The 27,456-nt window shown below is 34.4% G+C and overlaps 1 protein-coding gene across 1 annotated transcript; it reads right to left on the bottom strand.

Annotated features, from left to right (window-relative positions):
* Positions 1-2,729: 2,729 nt before the first annotated feature.
* Positions 2,730-25,406, bottom strand: LOC118179527 (uncharacterized). Its single transcript, XM_085816217.1, has 5 exons — positions 24,407-25,406; positions 12,710-13,352; positions 9,198-9,291; positions 5,844-5,989; positions 2,730-3,682 (listed from the first exon to the last, which is right to left on the bottom strand). Exons 1-5 carry the CDS (start codon positions 24,731-24,733, stop codon positions 3,453-3,455), a joined length of 1,440 nt encoding a protein of 479 aa, XP_085672343.1. The 5' UTR covers positions 24,734-25,406; the 3' UTR covers positions 2,730-3,452.
* Between the last annotated feature and the right edge of the window lie 2,050 nt (positions 25,407-27,456).

Below are 27,456 nucleotides of genomic sequence, written 5' to 3'. Positions count from 1 at the left end.
TCAAAAGTTTTGTTGAGAAAGTTGCTGACGCTTTAGGAAACAATACAATCTCTTTCTCAAAATGCTGAGAGGGTTAATTCCTCTTAAACTCCTTCCTGAGCAAAATCATATGAAGGAAGAAAAATATGCAACGTTGAGTTATCATTTAACTAGAACAAATCTTCAGATTTAAGAAAGCACAAGCTGCATTTCGGTAGATTTAGCTCTCCAGTTTTAGTTCACAATAACTTTTGATCTTGGAGCACATAGAGCTGTAATCCCATTTGAAATGAGGAGAAACATGATTCAAATTTCTCAAGAAAAGTTTCTATTGCTCTTGAAATTTTCTAGTTGTAAATTTTATTTGTGAACGTATATATATATTTCCGAGCAAAGTTTTCACGTATGAAGCCGAAAAAATGCAAAATGAAAGCAAAACTTTCAAATGAACGACTTGAAAATAGTTTTTAAAATCGCTTACGTGTAAATGCAACGAAATGGTGAAACATGCTTGAATATCCTCATAAAATGCCACGTCCGTATTTTGTTTTCTTATGTTATTAAATACAAAGTACAGTAAGACCCCGCTTAACGCTGCTTCGTTTAGCGCTGTTTCGGTTTAGCGCTCTTTTATTTCAACCCGGGGATTCTCCGAAATTGTGCGCAGCGCTAGGTTTCCAAATAACATATCCGAAACAGTGTAGTTGTGTTTCTTGCTTTGTGGACGCATTTTTATCATTTGAAACATTTTTTGACATTATTGTAAGTTTAAATTTGTATAATACTATAACGATTAATTCAGTGACAAATATTATGATCTTTAGTTTTTATAATGGGTGATAATAAAAAACAAGAAAAGAAAGCAACCAGAAAAAGCATTTCACTGGAAACTCAAATGCAAGTGATTAGAAGATTAAATTCTGGTGAACGTCAATCTCAAATTAGTGCTGCATTGATTTTGGCAACTTCAACAATAAGGACAATTCTTAAGAATAAAGAAAAAGTACTGTCATCGGCAACTGCAACTACGTCAAGCTCTGCAACTAGAATTACCCGTTCTAGAAATAACATTATAGAGGAAATGGAAAAACGACTGTCTATATGGATTGACGACGAAATTGAACGCAATATGCCATTAAGCCAATCTATCATAATGCCTTCTTGACAAAAAGGCAGAAAATTGGAAACCCAGAATAGACTGAATGATCTGACTGAGAATTTTATTTGTTTTTAAAAGTATATGCGTTTATATTGTTTTTATTTTTGTAAGAAATAAATGTTTGATTTTATTTTTATTAAAAAAAACATTATTAAATTCAATGCCTAACCATTTTTTATCCGTCTTCCCCTAACCCCATTATTTACATGTTAGCCTCGCTTAGCGCTGTTTCGCATTACGCTCTACTTCGATGGAACGTATCCCCCGCGTTAAGCGGGGTCTTACTGTAAATGTAATATTAAAGTCAGCAGTAATATAAGTTACATTACAGTAGATCATAAATTTAAAATTATGTATGCGACAACAAGTGTTTATGTTTCTAGAAGAAGACGCAACTCTTTGTTAGGCCGTCATTAGGTTACGCTGACTCCAAAATCTGAAAAGTTGGATACGCATGTCTTAATTTTATATCATGCAGTGCATCGTTTAGCGATGTGCCAGAATATGTTAATTTAATTACTATTCAGTTGGACTAAAAGAGGTTGAAGTAATTAGTTAAAGCTTGTGTGATCAAATATTGCCCATGATGGCAATATTTGGTTCTTTTTTTTTCGTTATCAGCTTTGAAATATTTTAAAAGAAAAATCATTTTTACATTTAGTAAAGCCCCCCCCCCGAAAAAATCTTAATTTTTTTCTAACCTCGTACAGATTATTTTATAACGAGGATAAATATGCAAGTACTTTTAAGCGAAAATTTATCCAGCGACTTCAATGAGATTAGAAATAATTAAAATAAGATAAAAAAAAAATCTGAAATGTTTCAGATTTTAAATTACGTCCAAAGGGGCGTTTTTTTAACGTTTTGAGTGTTACCTTTATTTATTAAATATCATGTTCTTTGCACTTAAACCATAAAATTCAGTTCAAGAGCAATATCGCAAAATAATGTTAAATTAAGCATATCTTTAGAATTTCCGATATACACAGTCTCGCGAGCTGGAGATAAAAGTATTTTTTTTTTCTATATAACGTTGCCATTTCTCGCTTTTAAAGCATTGAGTTTGTAAATCAAAAATTCGTTAAAGTTTTACAAAATATAAAATCTATAATAAAACAAATTCCAAATTTGGGATTTCAGATGCCCATATTCGCAGTAGGATTTCGTCATTCAAAATTCGATGGCTCTATGTACCATTGTTTTATCACAATGCGAGAAATAGACAATCATTTATGCAGATTTTTCATTATTTAATTTCTTCAAATATAATGCAGGACTCTAACATTTTGTGGCAACAGTTTGAAAAGTGAACCGACGTTTATGAGTCCGACGCAAAATCGCAAAACGAAATCAATAGTCCTTCAGGGACAAAGCCCCTTTGGACTAAAAATATTAATTGCTATCTAGAAATTTGCATAAAAAGTACTCTTTAGAATTATTTTAATTTAAGAATTTATTCTTTACTTGATATTTCAATGCTTCATAATTTTGTACTGCCTAGAATTCCAAAAAAAGGAGAAACTACACATAAATGTATCATGAATTTTAATTAGTGCTCTTTTAGACATTGTAATAGAATGACTTTCATATATCATTTTATAAATATGTTTAATATCAGAAAATGGTGCATGATGAAAGAGAAAGCTTTATGAAAACAATTGTTAACCATTTCGTCCGATACAGATTTTTAACATACAAAAGAACTTTTTAGTTTCTTCAGGATTGTTCTCTTCAAAGTTGCAGAAAGGTGTTTGCCAAGATCTAAGATTATAATTAACTCTTTGAAAATCGAAGTTTTCGTTAACCTGTACTCATAAAATACCGAACCGCCCGAAAAGGTTTTCGAGAGTCACAGTAATTTCCTTCCCTCCCCGTCCATTAACGCACAAAGAAGAGTGACGATTTCAAATGTCATCCTGTCTATTTCCTAACCAATAAAGATAAGAAACCACAAATAAATCCTTTTAGGACAAGCTGTCTGTAATAAACTGATACAATGCATTTGGGGGAACTGCACCTGCTACTGCATACCTTAGGGGAGGGAAGAAAACAACATCGGAATTTCGGCCGTTTTGGGCGGTTGTGGTCGCTTGAATGAAAGGCTGTCTGGGGCGTTATGGTCTTCAAAGAGTTAAATAATGATTAAAAAATTGTGCGACATTTGAAATTTCAAAAGCTATTCTAAGAAAATACTTAAACAATGGTATCGTGATCCACAGACATAATAATTTAGCTGAATCACGTTAAAGTTTTTAATCTGTTACTCATGTAATATTGACGCAAAACGGATGGTAATTCGAAGCAGGGCAATCAATCATTTCTTTATGATAGATGCACATCCTATGATTACTTTGACGTCTCTGCCTTCCTTTTTAAGTTGCAATGATATCATTGCTTGTTTATCGTCACAGATTGCTTTCTCTGGTCGTTCTGGCGAATTGTGGAACAACGTTTCTTCTTCTATATGAATGTCATAACCATCTTGCAAAGTTGTGCACTCGGTAGCGACATATTCCAAATTGACCGGGAAACAAACTTCTATACCTGCAAAATGCATCAGAAAAACAAACTGAGTTATTTAAAAAAAAGAAGGCTAGCTGTAATTCCATTTTAGTTACAATATGCGCCGCTTAATTTAATCATGTTTATTCACGTCTATTTTGATAATATTAACCGAACTATAATGTTAAACAAAGAGAAAAAAACATCCAGCAATGTAATATAACTCATTTAGCATAAATATTGTTGCGTTTTTCTTTTCTGACACCAGTTGTTACGTTATTTTCTTCCTTCACGTTCGTACGAGGTTTGTAGATTCGTTAATTAGAATTTGCTTGATCAAATGCGTATAAACAAAACTTTTTACCATCTGGTTATGGCCCAGGTTTAAAAATCGTCCCATAATTCCTTACAATTTGTTTACCTCTTATAATAAGTAAACTGGGCAACGCGAGTTTAAACTGGCTTAAACTGCCCTTGAATTTTGCCCCATTTTTGTTATTTTTACCAAAACATATTATTAGAACAATAATGTCGTAGTCTTGAAGTTCAGCGTAGTAATTGTATAATGTAATAGCGATTATAATATATACTAGATATTGTAAGATGCAAGTATATAGTAATGTATGAGTATTTAATCAATGTATGAGTATTTAAGTGGATAATAAATATCATAATTGTATTTGTAATTAATGCACTTCTGTCATTTATCCATAAATGTACCAGTTGTAATATACTTGCAATTGTATTAAATATTGGTAACTATGTAATGTACAGGTACAAAGTATTTGTATAATGTACTGTATTATAAATGTACTTGGAAGGCCCACCAGCGGCCGAGCGGTAAAATCGCTGAACTCTGGTAATTCGGTCCGAGGTTCGAATCCCGCGAACGGGCTGGCTGCATGGGTGTTTTCGTGGTTTTCCCGATGTGTAACGTGTATACGAGCCAGTTTCCCTTAGAAAGTCCTCCACGAAAGCATCCCTCCCCTTAGGCAGATAACCCTAGTGTGCTTTGCCGTATTCTCAATACACCAATGTTCTTGGAAGTTTGTTTTTGTTTTTGTTTTGTATTATGCGCAGGAATATTATAAAGTATAGGAGATTGGATAAAGTACTATACACTGTAAGGTAAATTTGATGTGTGTAATGTATCAGTACTTGAAACAGGTTTTAGTATTTACCTAACAATGCAGAAAAGAAAAAAAAATACTCGTTAAGAATTAGATTGATAAAACATTGTACTTGTACCTCCTGTACAATGCATTTCTATGTAAAAGTACTTGTGAATAAGTAGATTGATAATACATTGTACTTGTACGTGCTGTATAATGCATTTTCGTAATAATATGGTACATTTTATTGGTAAATGTATAGTGTATAGGTATAAAGTGCAGGTATTGAAAGCTTAATAGTAGTTTCATAAGATGTAATTGTGATGACTTCATGGTTTAATAAGGCACCATTTAGCAAGACGAAACAAACATTTATTAAATATATAATTCAAATAATAATATAATAGTTACTCAGAGCAGTACGTCGCTCCTACCGCATAGTACAATCTACTACCTTCCTCTTCCGAGGCTAACATGCAACTCTTAATAAATACATTAACCCTTCTCGAAGAAGAGCTACCTGCGCCAAGCATGCTCTGTTGATCGCCAAACAGTCGCCAGATATCACAGTAATAATGTTTGTATAATGTTTTTAACTCAGTTATGTTTTAGTACTTATTTAAGAATGTATTAGCATTTATTCAAGAATGTGCTGTGTATTTGTGTTATGTAATTGCTCCCCAAATTTGAACCTATATTTTATATTTGTATTATGTATTGGTAAGTATGCATGTATTATGCACGATGGGTAAGGGATTCGGCTTCCTAAGAAACCCAGTGCTTTAATATCTTCAAGGACCTTAAACTGCTGAGTTGGTAACCAATTCCGTATGGATTATGTAATACTCTGGGACGGAAGCCAACTCAGCGGATTTCCGGATTTCAGTCTTGAAGTTCAACTTTATTTGATTCATTTCTTGAACCGCGGTAATTAATTTTCAACCTGTGACAAAGAAATATTTAGTGGTGCAATCTTTTCGAAGTATGTTTGCTAATCTCAACATACTAGAAAAATTTTAGTAGAAATTTTTCATGCAACACTAATAAGGAAAAGGTGGAAATAAATATGTAAAAGTGTAATAACTTCTCACCAGTAATTGCTTGTCGTTCTTTGCAGACAAACTTTCCAGAAAATGGTTCATAAGCGTCTTTTGTTGAGTCCGATTTGAATAGAGATGCCATATACGGATTTTCACATTTGACTTCCATACTGGCATCAGAAAACAATGGTGCTTTCCTAAAAAGTAAAAAATCTGATGTGTACACCACATGACTTCCTTGTACGGAATATTAAATTATACGCAATTTTTCTTGCATTTCGTTTAAACTTATTGGATTGAATTAAATCTACTTCGCCGACAGCGCATAAACCACAATAGAAAAAAGGCATTCTCTAAAATTCACTCTATTTGTTTACCATAGCGACACTCTGGCGCTAGGTTCACTTAACAGTATTATACTTCGTTAATATTATAACTCAGAATGCACAAAATTTATATCATTTAAAGAATTATCTAATCGTTGCCACATGTTCTATTCAAATATTATAATAAAGCTAGAACGATGTATAAAAGAAATTAAGCAAACAAAACAAAAAAGGCACAGTTTTTGACAGACGATTGAGTCTTTCTCATTCAATTAATTCAGTTCTCACTTCGCGACAAGGGGAAAAATACATAAAAACTCAAAATATCTGTATTAAAAATTACGAAGTAAATCTTAAACACTTATTTCCTCGAAAAAATTCCAGACAGAATTAAGCATGATTTAATTGGCAATAATAAATGAAGGCGTTATCTTTGTTGTTGCGAAGTTACGTTTCTCTAGATTGGCAACAAATCCACTACTCTGCTGCTTCAAATGTAAACAAGCAATGGCAGCCATCAAAAAAATTATTAGGCTTAGAGGCACTTAAACAACTTTAAAATTGTTGATAATTCTAAAAATATTGCATACAGATTTACTAAAGGCATAAAAACCTTATAAATAGAATAAGAACAACACAATTGAATCATTTTTAAAGCAAAAAATGTACACTTTACAAACGTATAAGAGTAATGAAACTGAGATCACTGAGCCGGGTAACAGAGCGAATATATATATAAATATATTTATATACTTTTGGCGCGGCCGATTGCAACCCAAATACGAGGTGCACATCTACATGTTATAGTAGTCCTATATACAAAATTTAAACGTTCTAAGGCTACTCGTTTTTGAGTTATGCGAGATACGTACATACGTTCGTACAGACGCCACGAAAAATTCTCTTCAGAATTCGTTTTAAAGCAGTTTTATAATTTTTTTGGAGGAAAAGAGTCTTTTATTCTGTCCTTACGTACAGATATCACGCAAAAACATCGTTAAATTGCATTCGAAAGCGGTCAAAATGGATATTTTCGTTGAAATATGCTGCCTGAAACTTTTCGCGATTACAATACTTCTTTTTTACTTCGTACAAGGAAGTAAAAAGAAATGTTATTTTGAACTTTTGAAGGCTCTTGAGAGTGATACGCAGTAGTGTAAAATGTGGTTCCATACCAAAGGAGTACACTGGCTGTAAACTGAAAACATAAGATTGAATGGGTGCTATCCTTGAGCTTCTGGTTTGATGAAGTAAACTGATGATTTAATATTGATTGATGATTTAAAATTGATGAACATATCATATCAGACTATGACACGTTAATAAAACCATATGGCGGATAACAGATGAATGTACTTGTACTGGTACATCATGAGTTAAGTCTACTTGATAATTCATTTAGTCAGGCAGGTACTTTGGGGAGTAGTAAATTATCCGGGATACTGTGCTATATTCCTATTACAATCTAGTGTTCCATAGCTATATTCCATTGCAGGTTATAAGGTATATCTCCCGTTTTCTTAGAGTGCCTTCGTGGTGTAGTGGTTCTGCACACTGGGCTGGTATTCCAGAGGTCCGCCGTTCGATTCCCGGCGAAGGCGTTTGCTATTCTTCATCTTGCCTGCTTTCAGAAATATACCTAAAGACGCTACAGTGGCGCCCGAACTAAAAAAATGGTCATGGAAGATGAATCTCCCCACGCAAAATTTCGCGATTGGGTCCCCTAAAAACCCCAGTCACCCTTTAAAAAGGGGAGTATATAAGGTATTTCTCCCGCTTTCCTAGCGTGACTTCCTGGTGTAGTGGTTCTGCACGCTGGGCCGGTATTCCATAGGTCCGTGGTTCCATTCCCGGCGAAGGCGTTTGCTCATTTTTCATCTTGCCTGCTTCCAATATACCTAATGTCTCTACAAGGTTTCCATGCCTTGAAATCATCACACCACACTGGAATGATTCATGGCTGTTGGCCACGTTGATAAGGCATATTGGGAAGGCACAGTCTTCACCACCATCGAAAGGACACACAGTCTTCACCCATTCTACGACAAAGTACGAGGGAGGTTCGCCTTCCTTACCTGTGCTGCCCGCCACAGAGCGGCGTGGAAGCACAGAAAAACTTTGAATTAGCATTATCTGTCTAAAGGGAGAAATGTATTTGTGGAGCGATTTTAAGAGGCTCACAAGGAAAATCAGGATGTAAGGTAACAGAATGGCATGTTCTGAGCGGTGCGGAACCGTAGCCGGGGGGGGGAGTGATCCCCCTGGTTTGTTGGGTAACGACCCACTGCGACAGGCTCGCCCATGCGACTGGCAGGTAGCAAATTTAACGACCAGTGCTGCCTGGAGATTTTTACAGGTGGTGCGGCTCTGCCGTGGAGGGATAATAGTAGAGGGTGAACCTTTACGACGTGCCTCAAAGGGGTAGTGGACCTGTAATGTTATTAAGTTCACGAGGCAGGTGAATATCAATACTTATGTTAGTTAAAACCGCGTCGAAAACTAGTGGCAGCAAAGTAAAATCTATTATGTCATGTAAATCAGCAATACCTGCAGAAATAGAAGCTCGCATTACAGAGGTGACGGCGATTGCCCAAAACACCCTCACTATCCTTTTAGAACTCACTACCCTTTTAGAACCCTTTTCTCCTCAAGATAGAATTTACACTGCTTCACGCGCGCTACTAAATTTAAATATTCTGGCATTGAAAATTAGGGGAATGAAGGCTTATAGGAAAGAACGTAAAATTAAATTAAATTGTTTATTTAAAATAAATATAAATCCCCACAATGTAAAGCCAATTCATTCATCCTGCTTTCCGGAACCTGAATCCTGGTTGATCCATCACTATTCAACAGTCTTCTCCATATGACCACTGGTGGGCCTTTAGAGAGAGAAGTTGTTGAATGGCTGGTTATATGGATTTTAGAAACAGCATTTCTTCACTGCAGAAAGGAACATTTTACGTGCGTCATGTCATGCAACGTATATTTCTAATAAAAGAGATGTGTACCACAAGGCACATTCGAAATACTTAACGTCTTAATTTACATAAATACGTAGCATAAAAAGTGTACTTACGATTCTAAACCAAACACAAACTGCTGATCCACTGGCTGCTTGCAAACAATATTCGCAGGCGGTGCACTGCATTCTTTATTATAACGGTGAGGATCTGTGATAATAATGAAGCTCATTACTACAGGAAAGCAATATAAAACAATAAAGAACTATCATAATTATAAAATATAACTTCCCTTCACAAAGCGAATAATATGTAATATTTAGAAACCTTTTACCTTCTTCTGAATTTGTTTTCACAAAATATTGTCTTTTATTTTAATTACCTTATATTCTAAATTATATATTTAAAATTAAAAAAGTTGTTCCGGTTTGACTAGAAACTTTCACTCTGCCGATGTTCCGGTTTGATTAGAAACAAACTTTTCTCTGCCTCAGAATGGCAACAGTGGAAACTTGACTTTCGATTTGTTATGACGCAGCAAGAACGCTGCTCATGAGATGTAACATTAGATTCGATTCTAGATTCTAAATTAGATTAATTTTAGTATTTTAATAAATCCTTTTAAAACTAGATTGAGTATTTGATCATAGAATTATAGCTGAACCACTGCTTGCAGAAATTTAGATGTGGCATTTAGATACGTCATTAGATTCATAGTTAGATGCGTAGGCAGCGACATTCGTGATTCGAATAGTGTACATTAGTGCGTACATAAACAAAACTAATTTTTCAATCTATAGCCTACGTGTAAAGTGATATTTCGTTCCTATTCAAATAAGTAGAAACACATAGTAAATATCCAATTGCAATATAAGATGTAAAAACATAAAATGTATGAAAAAATAAGAAAGAAAAATTTAAAGATGAATGCTTAACATGACTGGAATTTAAAAGTTAAAATGTAAGTAAAATAAAATGTAAGCTATCTCATTACACAATAGGAAAAAATACAACGAAATTCATATTAAAAATAAGAACCACAAGCAGCGTTAAATGGAATAATTAGCGTAATTCGAACATCATCATGGACTTTTCAAGGGAAATGTATAATTTATAGCACATAAGATTCTATCTCTTATTTTGAGATAGAAATTTCTATCTCAAAATAAAAGTCAAATTCAGTCACGAATTTTATAAACCGAAGAGCATGTTCAGGATCAGTATTGAAAGAAAAATAAGTTTTGAAACCAATTTTCTCACGAACGCAATATTTTATTTTAGGCAGTAAAATATAAAATTATATTCTTTGAACGTTTTTGAACGGATGTTGGGTAAAAGGAACCGCGAACATGAAATCCGATGGTACAAATGAACCCAATAATGAATGTCATTTACAATTTAATTGAATGCTTTGCAAGGTATTTTTTAATTTTAGAACAGTTATTTTAATTTAGTTCACTTTCCCTATCTCTTATAGCTTCAGCTTACAATTCGTTACCAGAATGAGTTTTTAGAATCGCCGTAAATGCAAATGAGAAGCAGAAAGTATTTAAGTCAATGTTCCACTGACTTCTGCAGATAGAGTTAGGATTCTGAACAACGCGCGTTTGCCTTTTGGCTACGTCTCTCTAACTGTTACTACGCTTTGCCGTATTACGTGTCTTTTGATAGCTTCGCTGTCTAATTTAATATCATGGGCCAACTAGTTTAGAATTGTGTTAGCTTCGGCTATATCTCTTTAGTTAGTCATTAGTTAGTTATTATTTTTACATTTTGAGATTAGATCCAAATGGAGGCTTTGCTGTACGCCTTGAGAAAGGGCCAACTGCAAAGCTTTATTTGAAGCAAGTAAAAGGTGATTAACCCTTCTTGAGTTTACGTTCCTGTTCTTGGACTTAAGCGACATTCCACTTGGTTAAGCGAATACAAGTGAGGAAACTTACAGCTTCATAAACTGGAACAATTGCTTTTTTTATTTTGATGATTTAATTTTAATGTAACATAACCTTTTCCTCCATATCAATAAAAGAACATGGCAATAACATACCGTGGGAATTATCTTAATCTGAAACAAAAATGTTGGCAACAGCAGCTATTTATTTAAAATGCTGACATTAACGAAACATTTTAGACATATGATGATGTCACGTGAATCGCGTGCTTTCTTCAACGTCAGAACATGACCCTATATATTAATAATAATGATATTTTATGCTATTTATGACAGAAAAAAATTTAAGAGAGCACCAAGCTAAAACTTTACGAGCAGCTTGCTTTTCTTCCGGGTAGGCTGCAACTGCAGATAACACAGGCTGCAATTAAATTTCTCTCATTGGCAACAACTAAGCAAAATATATTTCCATTTAAGTAATTTAATGCTTAATTCATACAGAAGGTCAAATGAGCTCATTTCTGTTCTGTAGTTACAATAATAGTGGTTGGTACTGTAGTTGCAATAGTAGTAGTTGGTTCTAGTGTAATTGTAAAGTACTCGTGCTTGGTTCTGGTGACATGCCAAAAATGCTCGACCTAGGTGTCCGGAGCTATGTGAACATATAAAACACGAAAAGAAAAATTGTGAGGGGGTGTTAGATTTTTTTTTCACTTGCGAAGAATTAGTGTCAAAGTTAAGGGTGTCCGCCGATAACATCGCGGCAAAAACATCGCGGACGAAAACGTCGCGGAGAAAACAACGCAAGGCGAAAACGTCGTGCTACAAAACATCGTGGGAGAAAACATCGCAAAGAGAAAACATCGCAGTTTTAAAACATCGTGGTACAAAACATCGTCGTCGAAAATAAAGCGGTTCAAAAACATCGCCGTCGAAAATATCGTGGTAAAAAATAAAGTATCTACAAATCATCGCATGACGATAACATCGCAGACATGCTTTCTTCAGGCTTTAATAACTGTAAATGGATATTCCCATAATGATTTGTGAGCGCAAGATGTAAAGAAGGATAATTTTTACTTTCATATTTTTTATTAAATATTAAATTTTTGCTGAGAAAATAAGAAGGAAACTTAAGCATAGAAAATTAATGCAACTTATAGCACTGAATAGAATTTTAAACCGACAAAGTTAACTAACAAAGACCATTAATAAATCATTTTTTATAAAGTTTTTACTGGTAATTTTTCATAAAAAGTATAATCTATTAAGTTGCATTTAATTTTCTATGCTTAAGTTTCCTTCTTATTTTTTTCAGCAAAAATTTATTAGTTAATAAAAAAATGTGAAATTAAAAATTATCGTTCCTTACATCACTTGCACTCACAAATCATTATGGGAATATCCATTTACAGTTATTAAAGCCTGAAAAAAGCATGTCTGCTATGTTATCGTCATGCGATGATTTGTAGATACTTTATTTTTTACCACGATATTTTCGACGTCGATGTTTTTAAACTGCGAAGTTTTTGAACCGCTTTATTTTCGACGACGATGTTTTGTACCACGATGTTTTAGAACTGCGATGTTTTCTCTTTGCAATGTTTTCTCCCACGATGTTTTGTAGCACGACGTTTTCGCCTTGCGTTGTTTTCTCCGCGACGTTTTCGTCCGCAATATTTTTGCCGCGATGTTTTCGGCTGTAACCAAAGATAAGCCATATCTTACATATCTTACCAGAGGGTCCTTCGGTCGTTGTTGTCATTGCTTCTGTAGTTGTAGTTGTTGGTTCTTCAGTTGTAGTCGTAGTTGTAGGCACAGCAGTTGTAGTCGTCGTTGTAGGCTCAGCGGTTGTTGTTGTCGTTGTTGGCTCAGCAGTTGTTGGAGTTGTTGTAGGCTCGGCAGTTGTAGTAGTTGTTGTTTCTGAAGTTGTAGTGGTAATCGGCTCTGTCGTTGTAGTAGTCGTTGGTTCTGTAGTTGTAGTAGTGGTAGTAGGAGGTTCCGTAGTGGTTGTAGTGGTAGGTTCTTCAGTTGTAGTAGTAGTAGTAGGCGGCTCTGTAGTGGTTGTCGTGGTAGGTTCTTCAGTTGTAGTAGTAGTAGGCGGCTCTGTAGTGGTTGTCGTGGTAGGTTCTTCAGTTGTAGTAGTAGTAGTAGGCGGCACTGTAGTGGTTGTAGTGGTAGGTTCTTCAGTTGTTGTAGTAGTAGTAGTTGGTTCTGTAGTTGTAGTTGTCGCTTTTGTAGTAGTTGTTGTTGTTGTTGGCTCAGTAGTTGTAGTAGTAGTTGGTTTAAGCGTAGTTGTAGTTGGTGCTACAGTAGTTGAAGATTCTTGAGTAGTAGATGTAGCAGCCTCAGTAGTTGTCGTTACAACTGGTTTTGTTTCCTAAATGAATTTTTATGCATACAAAGCTATTTTTTCAAAGATTACAAGAAAGGCAATATTAATTTATATATATATATATACTGTAATACAGTTAGGATCAAAGCAAGATATGAAGTATTAAAAATAAAAATGGAAAACATTAATGCTATAAACATCCTCTTACTTGCAGAAAAAAAGTTGTATGCAGATACTACTATCAGGTTCACTGTTCCGCCTTACTTGCTTGGGGAACATTCAAGAACCTGACTCGGAACAGGGAGCTTACTAAAGCTATGTTCAATAAATTTGGGAAGTAGACAAGATACACAGGAAGGGTATACGAAACCCTTTATTTTTCACTCTTTACAATAATTTCCGTACTTCGGAATACAGAGACCAACCACTTGTGGTCTGAACGTAAGAATATAAAAATATTAACTAAACTCTAACTTAACTTTGGAATAATAAACAAGGGCCTACGTGGAAGATTGGCCGTATATTAACAGGAAGCCGTATGTAGTACAGAGAACTGTTAACACTACAATACGTTTCAAATTATTAAGAGGATTAAACCTCTGGCCTGGAAAGCAACCAGCAACCGAGTAAAACTGCTAAGGCAAGCGGCCTGCTTCTACTAACTCCTTCCTCTCTTTTGCTTGGCAAAAAGCCACAACTTAAGTACTTGGCGTTCGCCAGACAAATTTGCATAAATAAGTTAAAGCTTTTAATTCTGGCCGGAAGTAGAAAATAAGAAATGATAGTAAAGATTTAAAATAAAATAAACGTTAGTAAAACTTAAGATCCTTACACTACCAGAAAAAAACACCGAAACAGAGCTGTCAATATGCAATGAGTACAAATTTAGATTTTTAACCGTAAAATACTTATTTGACGAGGAACTGAAAAACCGGGTTGGTTTTTGAAAGAATTTTCTAAAAACCTTAAAGATAATCCTATGCTACTTGAAAAAAAAATTTCAGTATTTACGACAAGATATGAATCCTGGTTCTTCAAATTTTTAATAGAGTATTATATAAAGAAGCTTGATCAAAATTTTATTAGTAGTGTGCAAAATTTAAGCAGGAAATTCATTTTTCAACACATTCATGAAATTGTCAAAAAAGGCCTTTTGCGATCAATACAATGAAATGCCAACTCAGTAGAAAGGTAATACATATGCAAAAATCAGTACAATGACGTCAGAGGGTACGTTAGGGAGAGCTAAAGGCGAGGAATCAGTACAAAGGCAACTTAAAAAGAAGAAAGGAAGGAGTACTTTCAGGCATTCTTCTGCAAGTGAAAGTAAGAATGTTCCTGCAGTATGGCTACAAGAAAACATTAGGATTCCTTTGCATATGATTAGAATGATTGACAAGCTTGAGCAAGCTTTAATGTCTGTCGCCCAAAATTTTGAAATAAAAATGTTGTTTCACAAGCTTAGACAACCTTCCAGACGACAGTTGCAGCTGTAAGAAAGATTGGTGGTAGTTAGCCGAGGAAAATAATGGTGACTGGTGACTGATATGTAGATCTGCAGGAGAAAAGAAAGTCAAAACAGACAATAGGCCCATTGCTCAGCAGTTGCGCACGTCCTGAATGCTGAATGCCATTGACTAGCCCATCGGTGGCACAGTTTACAGTGATGTAGAGAATACAAACACTAAGCACCTCATCGTGTCCTTCTTAACAATAGGAGTCGTTTTAGTCTGACAAACGATTCTCATTGCCATTTGATATGAAGAGAGGTATGGTCTTGATTTCATCTCACTGACCTCAGGAAAAGGGATCGTTGGAGTAATGAAGCTATTCTTCCCCATGTGGGTCTTTCCTGGGTCCCTTTGATCCAGACTTTGCTATTACGGAATGCAAATCACTGCCACACAGGACTCATGCTGTTGAAAAACTCCTGCGGTGTGAAGATATCCATAGAATGGACTGGCCAGCGTAGTCCCCTGATTTAAATCCCATTGAATATGTGTGATATACTTTAGGAAGACGCCTGGTGTCATGATAGTACCCTTCGGACAACAGCAGACACGTGTTTAAGAATAGGAACTCTTACTCCCAGAACTGTTAGATAATCTGGTGTCGAATATTGACAGACGGTGCAGCGCAACCATTGCACTTAAGGGAGGTTTTGTCGCTTACTAAGGCTCTTCGGTTTGTTGTTTTTCCTCTCCACCAGACAGTTTTTCGTCCTAACGCCATTCTGTCAAAAGCCTTTTTCTATTCGTTCCGTACTGTATGCGTCCTATCCATTTTTTTTGCTTTGTTACTATACATTTTCCCCATCGCTTATGTACTACATTCTGTCTCTTTAGTATGAATTATACATACTAAATTATACATGTATGTCCCCCAGTTGAAATTATGGCCAAAATCCGAAAAGCTGCTTAAGTTTTGGACACTCATGTAATTACATACCTGAAGTTAAATTTATTGACCCGTATAATATTCTAAAAGAAAAATCAATTTTTCACTTATTGATAAAAAATTGATTTTTCAGGTACTATTGAAAGCTGAAGCATGGCCACAAATATTAACGACCAAATGTTATAAAATTCACAAAGGTTTAACGATCTTTACAACTAAATTAGAGTGGTCGTTGATCGGTACGACTGGAAACAACGATTGCGTATCCTCAAAAACACTGATGGCTTTGCTTTGCACTAAAGACATTTCTAACTTGTGGGATTTAGAGTGTTCGGGAATTAAAGAATCCGGAACAAAACTTAAGGAAGACCGAGATCATGACGTTTGAAATTTCTTTGAAAATATAGTATAGAGAGATGGTGTAGAGAAATATACGTAAAGATTACCATGGATTAAAGATTGCCCTTTACTTGAGAATAATATAGAATACAGCGGATTCAAAATACTACATGTAAACTGAATCGTATAAATAAATATGCTGAATACAATTTTGATATTAAAGACTGGTTAGATAAAGGAACAGCTAAACTTTCCGAAAATGAAGACTCAAAATCTCCTCGTTTTCTTCCTCGACGAGCTGTTCTAAAAGAAAATACTAGTACTATCCCTTTAAGATACGTCTTTGATACCTCTACTATAGATAAGAAACGTAATTCACTGAACGAGTTTCTAGAGAAGAGTCCTAATTTAATAGAAGGTATACCCCTTATTTTTTTGAATTTCTGTTCTTACTTTATTCTTTTTATTTTGAGTTTCCTATTGGATTATCAGCAGATAGAGAAAGCTTTTCTTCATATCGGAATGATCCAGCTAACTGGGATGTATTAAGATTTCTATAGTTAAAAATTATCAAGAAACTAAATTCTATCATTGCAAAGTGCTATTTGAGGTTTCCCTTAATAGTTTCTTAGTAGTCAAATTACATAAATTAACACAGAATGCTCCTTTTCATCTTAAAAGAACAGCTGAAAAGCATTTTAAATGGTTTCATGTAGACAGTTGTTTGACTGAAGAACAGAATATAAATGAAATTGGTTCACTTATTTTTCTAGCAAAAGCGCTAAGGTCTTGAGCAGGATTTAAACTGAAAGGCTGGATCAGCAATGCAACATATGAAAATATAGAAAATGTTCTTGAACTTCGATGTTACTGTTCGTCTTATGAGCTGGGATGTAATGTACCAGTAACTGTTTAGAACCAATGAAAAGAGCAGCCTTATTAATTATGCAAAAGATTCTCCGTTTAATTTCACCACTAATTTTGATCCATGGATTGTTACTTCAGAAAAAACTAGTCGCTAATATTAGGATGGGACGAATCGCAGCCTAAAAGAATTCCAAAAGACATTTTCCAAATGGCTCCAACATCTTTTTTGCCTTGAGCATTGTGATCTTAATACGTCACATGACGGTAATTGACTCTAGTACGTGGCATGTGTTTTATGATGCCAGTCAAATTGCCTTCAATTTAACCTTCGAATCGCTTTCGCTTCACTTGTTGTTACTTGTAAGGACAAAAACTCAAAGTAAAGTTCATGTTGATTTCATTACAGTAAAATTGAAAGTTGCACCAAAGAAAGTACTAGCTCTTTCTCATCTTAGGCTTATAGCAGTAGTGATTAGAACTCGTCTGTGAGCTTTCATCAAGTGTGGACTGAGAGAACACATCTTAAATGCTTAATTTTGGTTTGATTCAAGTGCAGCTTTATCGTGGATAGCTAATCAAGACCTATGGTAAGTGTTTATTGTAAACAGAGCAAAGGAAATCAGAAAACATACTAGAATCACATGCCTGGTCATAAACATCCAGCAGATTTGTTATCAAGAGACCGTCTTTCAAAGCATCTGCATCTTCCAATTCAGCTCCTGAAACATTAGAAACTGAAAAGGAAAGGCAAACAATTTTGTCTGCGTTAAGAACACTGTAACCGAATATATGCTACTTACGCAACAAGCAAGTTATACTAACACAGCAAGAAGAGTTTCTAGTTGTACTAAAACTGTAAGAATTATCGCTGGATTTCTTCAATTCACTAAAAGGAAATTTGATGGACCAGAGGCTCCATATTACCCGTTAAGAATTTTCTACAGCTGAAAAGGTAATTTTAAAAAAAGTCAGAAAGTTTTACTGAAGAGTAAACTAAGAATACACTTCAAACGCTTATAAAGGATACATAGATGATGATGGGATTCTTCGAATGAAATCATGGATAACTGATGCAGGTAACGATAAAGAATACAATTATCCAGTTGTCATGTTTTGAAAACCTCCTCTAATTGAATGGCTAACAGAATATAATCATCAGCATTATGAGCATGCTGAAACTCTTCTTGCGATACTCAGAGAAAAGGTGTGGATTTTAAGTGGAAGAAAAATTATAGCAGCTGTTGTCTAAAAATGTTTTTTTTTTTTTTTTTTTTTTTTTTTTGTAGAAGAAACAAAGCTAAGGCATTAAATATTCCCTCCCCCTTTTTTTTTTTTCTTTCGAAAATTTAAATGAAAATTTCTAACACTTTGTAAATGACCAGAGTTGATGTTGTAGGACCTATTTTTGCGAAGTCTAAAGATAAATGCTGGGTGGTTAATTTGGGTTTTCATCCGCAGAGAACCCGTTGGCGCTTCGGGAAAGAACCCTTTGGCGCCGTTGCAGTTTTACTCGCCAAGCTCGCGGCTTATCGAGGATGAGCCGAGCCGTAAGCGTGATATTTTGTAAACGTGGTTTTTAGTGATGTAAATTCAAGTTAGCAGACAATGGTAGTAAAAATTCACAGATAATAAGTATGTAGATATAAAACTAACAGGTTAAACGTGATATACGAAAATAAATTTCTATTAAATTCAAGTTAGCACAGAAAACAATGTATTAAACATAACGGGAAGTAAAAATTCATTTAAAAAATAACAATTAGTATTCTTATACTTACGTTTACAATATACTTATACGTATTTTCCCTAATTCATATAGAATACTAATATTTCTATTACAAATGTCTTTTTTCACTATTAAGTACTTTGCCTGTTGATTGATGTATTTCGGTAAGAGCCATGCCCATGTAATAAATTAATGAATGCATGACCTTTAATATATCCATTTTACATAGTTTTAAGTATTTTTTTTTTCAAGTTACTTGCATACAGCTTAAAGCATTTTACGTTGAAACAAATACCTATCCTTTTTCATAATATATTTCACAATAAAAATAACCTTCAACAGTAATCAAATTTTCTTCAGTAGCATTTTTAATAAAACTAGAACTTTATACATTTTAAAATTATTATAGGGGTTGGAAACCTCATGGTTCTGCGTGCTTACAGCTCTTAATAATTAAGAACATAACGTGAACAGCCATGTTACAAATTAGCATTCACCCCTCCCGCCATAATTTCTTCCTTTGATCCCGAACTGACGACCCGAGAACCGGCATCTTTCGACGAAAACTTCTTTAATTATGCGAAAATATTTTTATCTATTCGTTGTTAAAAAATTCAGAAAAAATAATAATAAATAAGAGAAAAATAATATAAATCTCCAAATGCGAACAACGACAACCTTCGCATAAGCGAATAGGATGAATTTGCTAGGTTACCAGGTTTGAACTATTATCGCCAAAGTTGGCGATGTTTACGTTTAGCGGGTTCTCTGCGGAAGTGCTTCCGTTAATTTTATATGTGCAGTACACAGAGCTGTACATCTTGAGCTTATCTCGGCGTAGTAGTGCTTTTATCCAAATCCTGTGTCATTTTACTGACAAATCGATTTATATCGATTATTTATTCAAGTAATGGAGCAAATGTAAATGCAGTAAATGTAGTTATGAAGCATCTATATGACTGTGATAAAATTCAACAGAAATATAACTTACATTACGTTGTGTAAATTGAGTTCAGCCACAACTCCAAGGTTATAAGGTATTTTCTCCCGCCTTCTTAGCGAGCCTTCGTGGTGTAGTGGTCTGCACGCTCAGCGCGTAATTGAGAGGTCCGCGGTTCCATTCCCGGCGAAGGCATTGCGTATTTTTCATCTTGCCTGCTTCCAAAAAATACCTAATGTCTCTACAAGGTGAGCATTTAATAGAAATTTTAAAAGAACTCTTGAACGAAAATTTAGTTAAAATATTATGAGTTATGAAGATTTTCTACTCTGCTTTGCGAATGTGAATTAATAATGAGTAATCGATCCTTAACTTATTTGTCCGCGGAAGCCAATCTTTCAAATGAAATAACGAATTAGAATCAAATGAAATACCGAATTGAAACTCTCAGTTTAGTGAAAAGATTAAATAATGACCAATCTCGTAGAGAGAAATTGAGAATTGTATTTTAAAAGAGAATATCTAGGATTGCTACAACCATTTAGCAAAAGAGCCACTAGCGCTGCAGAAGTTGAAACAGCGTTTCAGTTGGCAGCGATAACAAAATGGCTGCAATAGCCGACTGGAAAAGCGATGGAAACTATCCCTGGACGAGATAGTATCAGTCGTTTAGTTCAACTAAAAACAGCCAACAGATATTTAGACTCACACAGCCCTTTGTTTTGGTGGGGGGGGGGGGGAAGAAACTATGCAGGGAATTCCCTCTCACACAGCTGTGTTTTGGAATATAAATATAGATATCAAATCTATATACTCCACCTGGCCACTTGGCTTGAGGAAGTACCTCTGTCCTCTAATTTATTTTACAGACTCACCATCGCACCCTTGTTTGGTCAAGAGTTTGCGTTTGGTGGTTTGGGAGGGATTGAATCGGCTCTTCATCCAATTGGGATGTTTTAACGATTTAACCGCCCCCCCTGAATTTAGAGATGGGATCTTTTACTAATACTATACATTTGGTGGCAGTTTGCTATCTTATCTACTTATTTAATATTTACCTTACCCGGGAATAACCACTTAAAATCTTTGTTTTAAATGTTCCAATGGCGGAAGAGTAATGGGCAACATTGCCTAAACTCTTTTACTTCTTTTTACAAGAAGGAAGAGCCACCATTGTTATACAGGGTGGCGCAGGGAAACGGGAAATTTTGAACGTTACAATTGGCAGCACTGTAGAGCCGGCAGTTGTTCGAAACTTTGCACAATTGTCAGAGTCGTAGCTAGGGCTTTCAGCGCCCAGGGACAGCTGAAGATTTCGGGCCCCTATTGCTTGAGAAGGATGGAAAACATTTAATTCTAAAATTTCGTAATATCAATTGGATGCTGCGCCCGGAGACAGATGTACCCCCTTACACCCCTCTAGCTACGCCCCTGACAATTGTTGCGAGCTCATTGCCATTTAGTAATCATGGATCATTGGACTGGTGCGGAACGTGCAGTAGCTGTGAGAGCGTTTTATAAAAATGGTGATAGTGCGTCTGCTGCGCAGATATTTCGACAGCATTACCAGCTTGGACGTCATGGACGTGTCCCATCTGCGCATGCGATTACAACATGGGTGCGTAATTTTGAAGAAACAGGATCTGCCTTGAAAAAAAAACCTCCAGATGACATTCCAACGGTTCAAACATTCTTTACACCGAGACCATCTTATCTTAACATCGACAGCATGCATCTTCAGCAGGACGGAGCCACGTCAAACACTGCTCGACAATCGATGGCAGCAGTTCGTCAATTGTTTGGAAGACGCATTATTTCACGTAACGATAACATTGAATGGCCTGCGAGATCCCCTGATCTCAGTGTGTGCGACTTCTTCCTGTGGGGATATCTTAAAGGCAAAGTGTACCGTACACGTCCTGCAACAATCCATGAACTGAAGGAGAACACTGAAAAAGAAATCACCGCCATTCCCCAAGATTTGCTACACCGCGCATTCCAGAGTTTTCATAACAGGCTGTTAGAGTGGGGACGCCGAATGGGAGCACATCTTTCCGATGTCATCTTTAAAAGGTAAAGAGACACTTTTGGACAGTTTGATTGTAAAAACATAAATGAGATGCTGAATACATGCACTTTCATTAGCTTTCGACTAAGAAATTAAGCATTTCGCACATTAAACATTAGATAAAGTATTATATGTATTCTTATTTTCTCCCATGTATACAGTGATTAGATTTCACTTAAGAAACATCATAGAATCGTACAAACTCAACATCGCGCAGAGTCTCAGTAGTGTGCATATTAAACATTACACATATTACATTCATACACCTTAAACCCCTTATGAGCTTCGAATATGTGACTGTTGCAAGAACTGGAATATTATATTTATTTTAAAAGCAATTACTTTCAATTTTTTACAGCTGACTACATAATATAACTGCTTTGGAAACTAGTAACCAGAAATTTTGTGTTGCCACAAATATTTTTGTAATTTAATCCGCTTTGTGACAATATTTTTCTTCAAGTTTCCGCTTTGCGCGCATGAAAAATGGCTAATGGTATATACTTGAAATTAGATGGAATTCTTTATATGGGCACTATTTTCTACTTGAACGAAAAATCTGATGACTATTTAATATTAAAAAATTTTATGCACGAAAACATTACAGATTTTTGTAATAAAATACAATTTTTAAACTCAACTCCAAATAAAATAACAATTTAAAAAGAAATTCTTAGAATTCTTGGTTCACAGTAGTTTCCATATGTTATAAAAGCTATATATTAAATATGGAATTAAATTATGCCACAGAATGTTTTGAACTGTGCGCGCAAGGTGGAAACATGAAGAAACATTTTGTCACAAAGCAGATAAGCAGATTAAACTGCAAAAATATTTCTGGCAACGCAAAATTTTTGATTACTATTTCAGAAAGCAGCTATATTATGTAGTCAGCTGTAAAAAGTTGGAAGTAATTGCTTTTAAAATAAATAAGTTATCCCAATTCTTGCAACAGTCACATATTCGAAGATCTTATGGGTTTTAAGGTGTCTAAGTCCCCTTAAAAACATCAGAGAATTGCACAAGCTCGGCATTCCGCGCATTGTATATACTATATGACACATTAGTGTTGTTTTTCTCATGTACACTATGATCTATTTTCACTTAGAAAAATCAAAGCATTGCACAAATTCGGAATCAGTTGGACAAATTTGGCATGGTCTCAACATTGCGCGCATTTAATTTTACATACATTATATTACATTTATTATTGCTTTTTACTCGATGTACACAGCGATCTATTTTGCAAAAACACGAAAAAGTAAGTTTAATACGATGAAAACATTATCTAACGCGAAAATTGCCGAATGAGGGCGCTCTGTTTACTCTTCACTTTAGCAAATCTAAATTTCAGCAGTTTAATTCGAAAACAATTGCTTTATAAAATAAAAAAAAAATTAATAACTTTCATATTCGAACACGACTAAAAAGAATTAAAACAATAAATAATTTTAATGCCTCCAACTAAAAAAATAAATAAAGCATTAAATCACATACGATATGATTACCGAAAATATTAACACCTAATATTTTTTCCATTATTGTATCACACTCAGAAAGTAGTATTTTATTGTTGCATTTGGTTTCGATTGCATTAGCCTGTACTGAGTTTCTATATCTAAAACAATATGATGTTTATAGGAATTTTAGTTCAACAAATGAAATTTATTATTTTCTTTCTTTTTTTTAACCTAAGAGGAATTTTGATTTTCACGAACTTAAACGCACCATTCAAAGCTATTATTAAAATAAATAAATAAAAATTTAAAAAATAAATCAAAGAGACGAAGAGGAAACTTTTGGCATAAAACCTAAATTTGAATTATGGTTGCGGATATTATTTACGGAAAAAAGAATAATTTTAACAACTTAACAGTTAAAAATATTATTATAACTTCAGTTTAAAAATTAGTTAAAACAGAAAATGCTAAGTAGAGTTTTAATTCCGAGCAAAATGCTAAAAGTTGCGATGGATTATTTTCAACGCGTTTTATTTTTAAATTGTAAAATTATATAAAGTCAGTGTTAGAATAAGTTAGCGTCATTTTCGCATAATGAAATTGGGCAACGTGAAAAACAATTTAGCGCCAAACGATATATTGGTGAGAGATATTTTTACCTATATTTTTTTAGATGCAAGAAGTCTTAAAAAAATTTCTTACTTGCATTGCATTTTTGCTTGGTTCTGTTCAGTATGTAACCTTCTTTTATGGAATATACTCCTGATTTTATTGCCTAATAGGTAAGCCTGAAGTTATTTGAAACTTATAAATGAATCTCTTGTAAGTTTTTTTTTCAACACTTCGATTTAAATGTTTATAAAGGCTGTTAACTTTGATTTGTATTCTATTTGTGTTCTATATGAGTTAAGAAACCTTATAACTTGTTAAATAGAGATTTCACAGTTATTTTAATTCCTGATTCTTTAATAAAACTGTGCGAAATAGAGGATAATGTACTCAAACGTCTTAACTGTGTTAATGCACATATAAGTCAGACATATATTTTTGAAGAAAATGAAACCTCACCACCGTCACATATTTCAGGCTCGAAAGTTGAAAACAAAATTAGAACTAAATTTTTACTTGAAAGTTCTCCTTTTAAACTATATTTCTGCAATTTAAAATTAATTTTTGTGAAGCTTTAATATTCAAAAATAAACTTTGAACATAACAAATATTATCAAATGAAAACATCTATTGCTTGGTGACTTAACGATTCCATTAAAAAAATTTGAATAATAAGCGCTTATAAAAACTTACGTGATAAATTTGGTAGCCTTCTATGTTACATTCTTCATTGTCGATACAATCCGATTCATCAATTTTCCATAAGAGATGACACGTTCTTGTGTGATCGTCGGCATCTTCTTGGAGAGAACTTAGAGCCATTCCGGTACAGTTTGAATTCCTTCTACATTTTTGCAGGCAATAAATCATGTAAGTATCATTAAGGCTTTCTAAAATCCAGCTATCGTGAAGTTTGTTTTCGAACCAGAAATAATATAGAGTAGGATCACCCCACATGGAAATTAAGCAAAAATTAGCAGAAAAAATCAACAAGATTATTGATCTAGGAAATGAATTCATCGTTTAAGATTTAAAGATGTAATTTTTAGCAATATGAGAAATTAAAAACTTTCTAACAGAACAAATGTCTCAGGTTTTTAATGGTTTTGAGAAGAAGAAAAACCTCGAACTGAAAATAATTTATCCTAATTTATTTTTTAAAAAATGTATTTCTAGTTCCCGATTTTGAGTTGCATATAACATTTAAAAAATACTAATTAGAAATTCATAAAGCTTTGACTCTTATATTTAGACGAATTATCCTTTTGGGTTTTTCCCCAGTATTCAAATAATTCAAATTATTATTGCTTTCAATCTAGGTTTAAAACAATAAGTATCAATAGAACAAAACAAAAAAAAAAGTGCTTTATAAAATGAAAGATTAAAGTTGCTACTTTTTCTATGTCCTCTTTTCAACAAAAATAAGCAATTTTAAATTGTCCCAAAAAAAGAGGTTGAATTTGTTTAATTTTAGCATATTATTTGAAAATCAATTCACACTAAAACCGACTTTTAACTTATACTTCGAACTACGTGGATATTCATCACTTACATAAATATTTTTTAATTAGAAGTTAATAATATTTTTCTTGCTCATCATTCATCTAATACTCTTTCGGTTGAATTCTTTAGCTCAAATACCAGCTTTATAATCAGGTAGCTGAAAGCTGTATTGAAACACAAATAAGAATTTGGCATTCGTGCGCCAGGTATCTTCTATTTTGCATTGATTCAAACTTCCTCATCTGCAAAGACAGCAGATGTTCATTCACAGGCATTTGAACACAAACATTCACGCATATAACAGTAATAGTTTATTTACCTGAGACATTTTGCTGTACGTTTTCAAAAATTCTACTTAATTACTTCCCCTCCTCCTGTAAATACTTTGTGTTTGAGCCAAAGTATCCAGGGTCAGTCACGATATATTTCAATTTGATGGCTAACTTTTGTATTATCGAAATATTATGACTGTGAGATTTTGTAGCTCAACTCTTTATACACAATAAATTCTAATTAAAATCTCGAATTTTTCAGGCAAATTTCTCTGTCTAATCATGGAATGGAAAAAGGAAAACTTCTTCCCCAAAAAATCATGGGGTATTAGTTTCGAAAAGGCATTTTGCGTCGAAACATTTAAACACTTTGCATAACTTTCCAAATTGTTGCCACCAAATATTATCGCCCTGTATTATATTTAAAGAAATTAAATAATGATGAACCTGCATGAATGCATGCATATTTCTCCCACTGCGAAAAAAACGACGGTACCTATAGCCATCAAATTTTGAAGAACTTAGCCTTCAACCGCAATATGTACACTTCGAAGCAGAAATTTGAATTTCGAATTTGTTTTGTTATTTTTTTTTATATTTTATAAAACTTTAACGAATTTGTGGTTAACAAACTCAACATTTCTAAGACAGTATGGAAAAACTGTACGGAATAAAACATTTTTATCTCCAGCAACTATGTGAAACTGTCTATCAAAAATTCTAAAGATGTGCTGTTTTTAAACATTTTGTGATTTCGCTATTGAATCAAATTTTATGTGGCGTAAGCCACAAGAACATGATATTTTAATAAAAAAGTAAATACAAAAAACGTTAATAATAATTTAAAAAAAAAAAAACTTTTGTAAAGCCATCTTAGTAAGAAAACTGAACATTAATATAATAATAATAAGATAATAATATTTTCTGATAATTTCAGATAATAAAGATATTAAAGTTGTCATTTAAAGCCTCACTGTAAAGACACTGTAGTGATAAAATACTACACTCATGTCCGTAAATTAAGGGTAATGCAAAATCAGGCAAAGGAAGAGTTAGAAGCAAAACAAATTTGACTTATTTGTAAAGCCTATTTATTAAACAAAAGGTAAAGAGAAAAAAAAAGAAAAAGAAAATGCTATATGTTTGATATTATTAAAAAAATTAGCGATTTTTTTCCCTGGAGCAAATAACAAACAAAAAAAAAAAAAAAAAAAAGAAAAAAAGAAAAAAGAAACCTATTTACAAAAAAAAAAACAATATTACATGGTTGGTATGATTGTTAATACATTGTATGTCTCCCACGATGCAATGCAGTCCGTACAACACCTAGGCATGCTGAGTATCAAATTAAGGATCTGATCTTGGGGGATATTACACCACTCAAAAAGCAATGCTCTCCGAAGTTTCGGTAGACATGTAGGAGGAGGTTGACGGGCTCCAACTCGTCGGCCAAGCATGTCCCACACGTGCTCTACTGGATTCAAGTCCGGTGAGAATGCTGGCCAGTCCATACGGGTGATATCCTCCGATTGAAGGCATTCGCTTACGATGTTTGCACGCTGAGGACGGGCGTTGTCATCCATAAACACAAATTAGGCGCCCATGGCGCCCCGAAACAAACGTACATGTTGTTCCAGAATGACGTCCCGATAGATTTGGTTTGGCATAGTTCCAATTTGAACATGCAAGTCAGTTCTGGACCCAGAATAATTCCACCCCAAACGAGCACTCCTGTACCATCGTAACGGTGTCGTTCAATGATTTTTTTCTTGGTGCTAAGGGGTACCTGGAGCTCTCCATATGAAAGTCCGGCGAGAATCAGACTGCAAGCTAAACCTGGACTCGTCGGAAAACATCACACAAGCCCACTGTTGCGGTGACCACAATGCATGCTCTCTACTCCAGGTTAACCGCAGGCGACAGTGAGTTGCAGTAAGTGGAACGCATCTGACACGTCTACGAGCATAT

Source organism: Stegodyphus dumicola, chromosome 4, assembly GCF_044657685.1.
Source record: "Stegodyphus dumicola isolate Sdum_Otavi_A_Nest chromosome 4, ASM4465768v1".
Lineage (NCBI taxonomy): Eukaryota > Metazoa > Arthropoda > Arachnida > Araneae > Eresidae > Stegodyphus > Stegodyphus dumicola.
This window is presented reverse-complemented; position numbering and strand designations above follow the sequence as displayed.

Coding starts and splice junctions, on each gene's coding strand:
- LOC118179527 (XM_085816217.1), bottom strand. CDS start 24,733: ATGAATTCATTTCCTAGATCAATAATCTTGTTGATTTTTTCTGCTAAT. Junction 9,292..12,709: donor AACGACCGAAGGACCCTCTG/GTAAGATATGTA, acceptor TTATTATCACAG/ATCCTCACCGTTATAATAAA. Junction 5,990..9,197: donor TTTGTGTTTGGTTTAGAATC/GTAAGTACACTT, acceptor TTTACTTTTTAG/GAAAGCACCATTGTTTTCTG.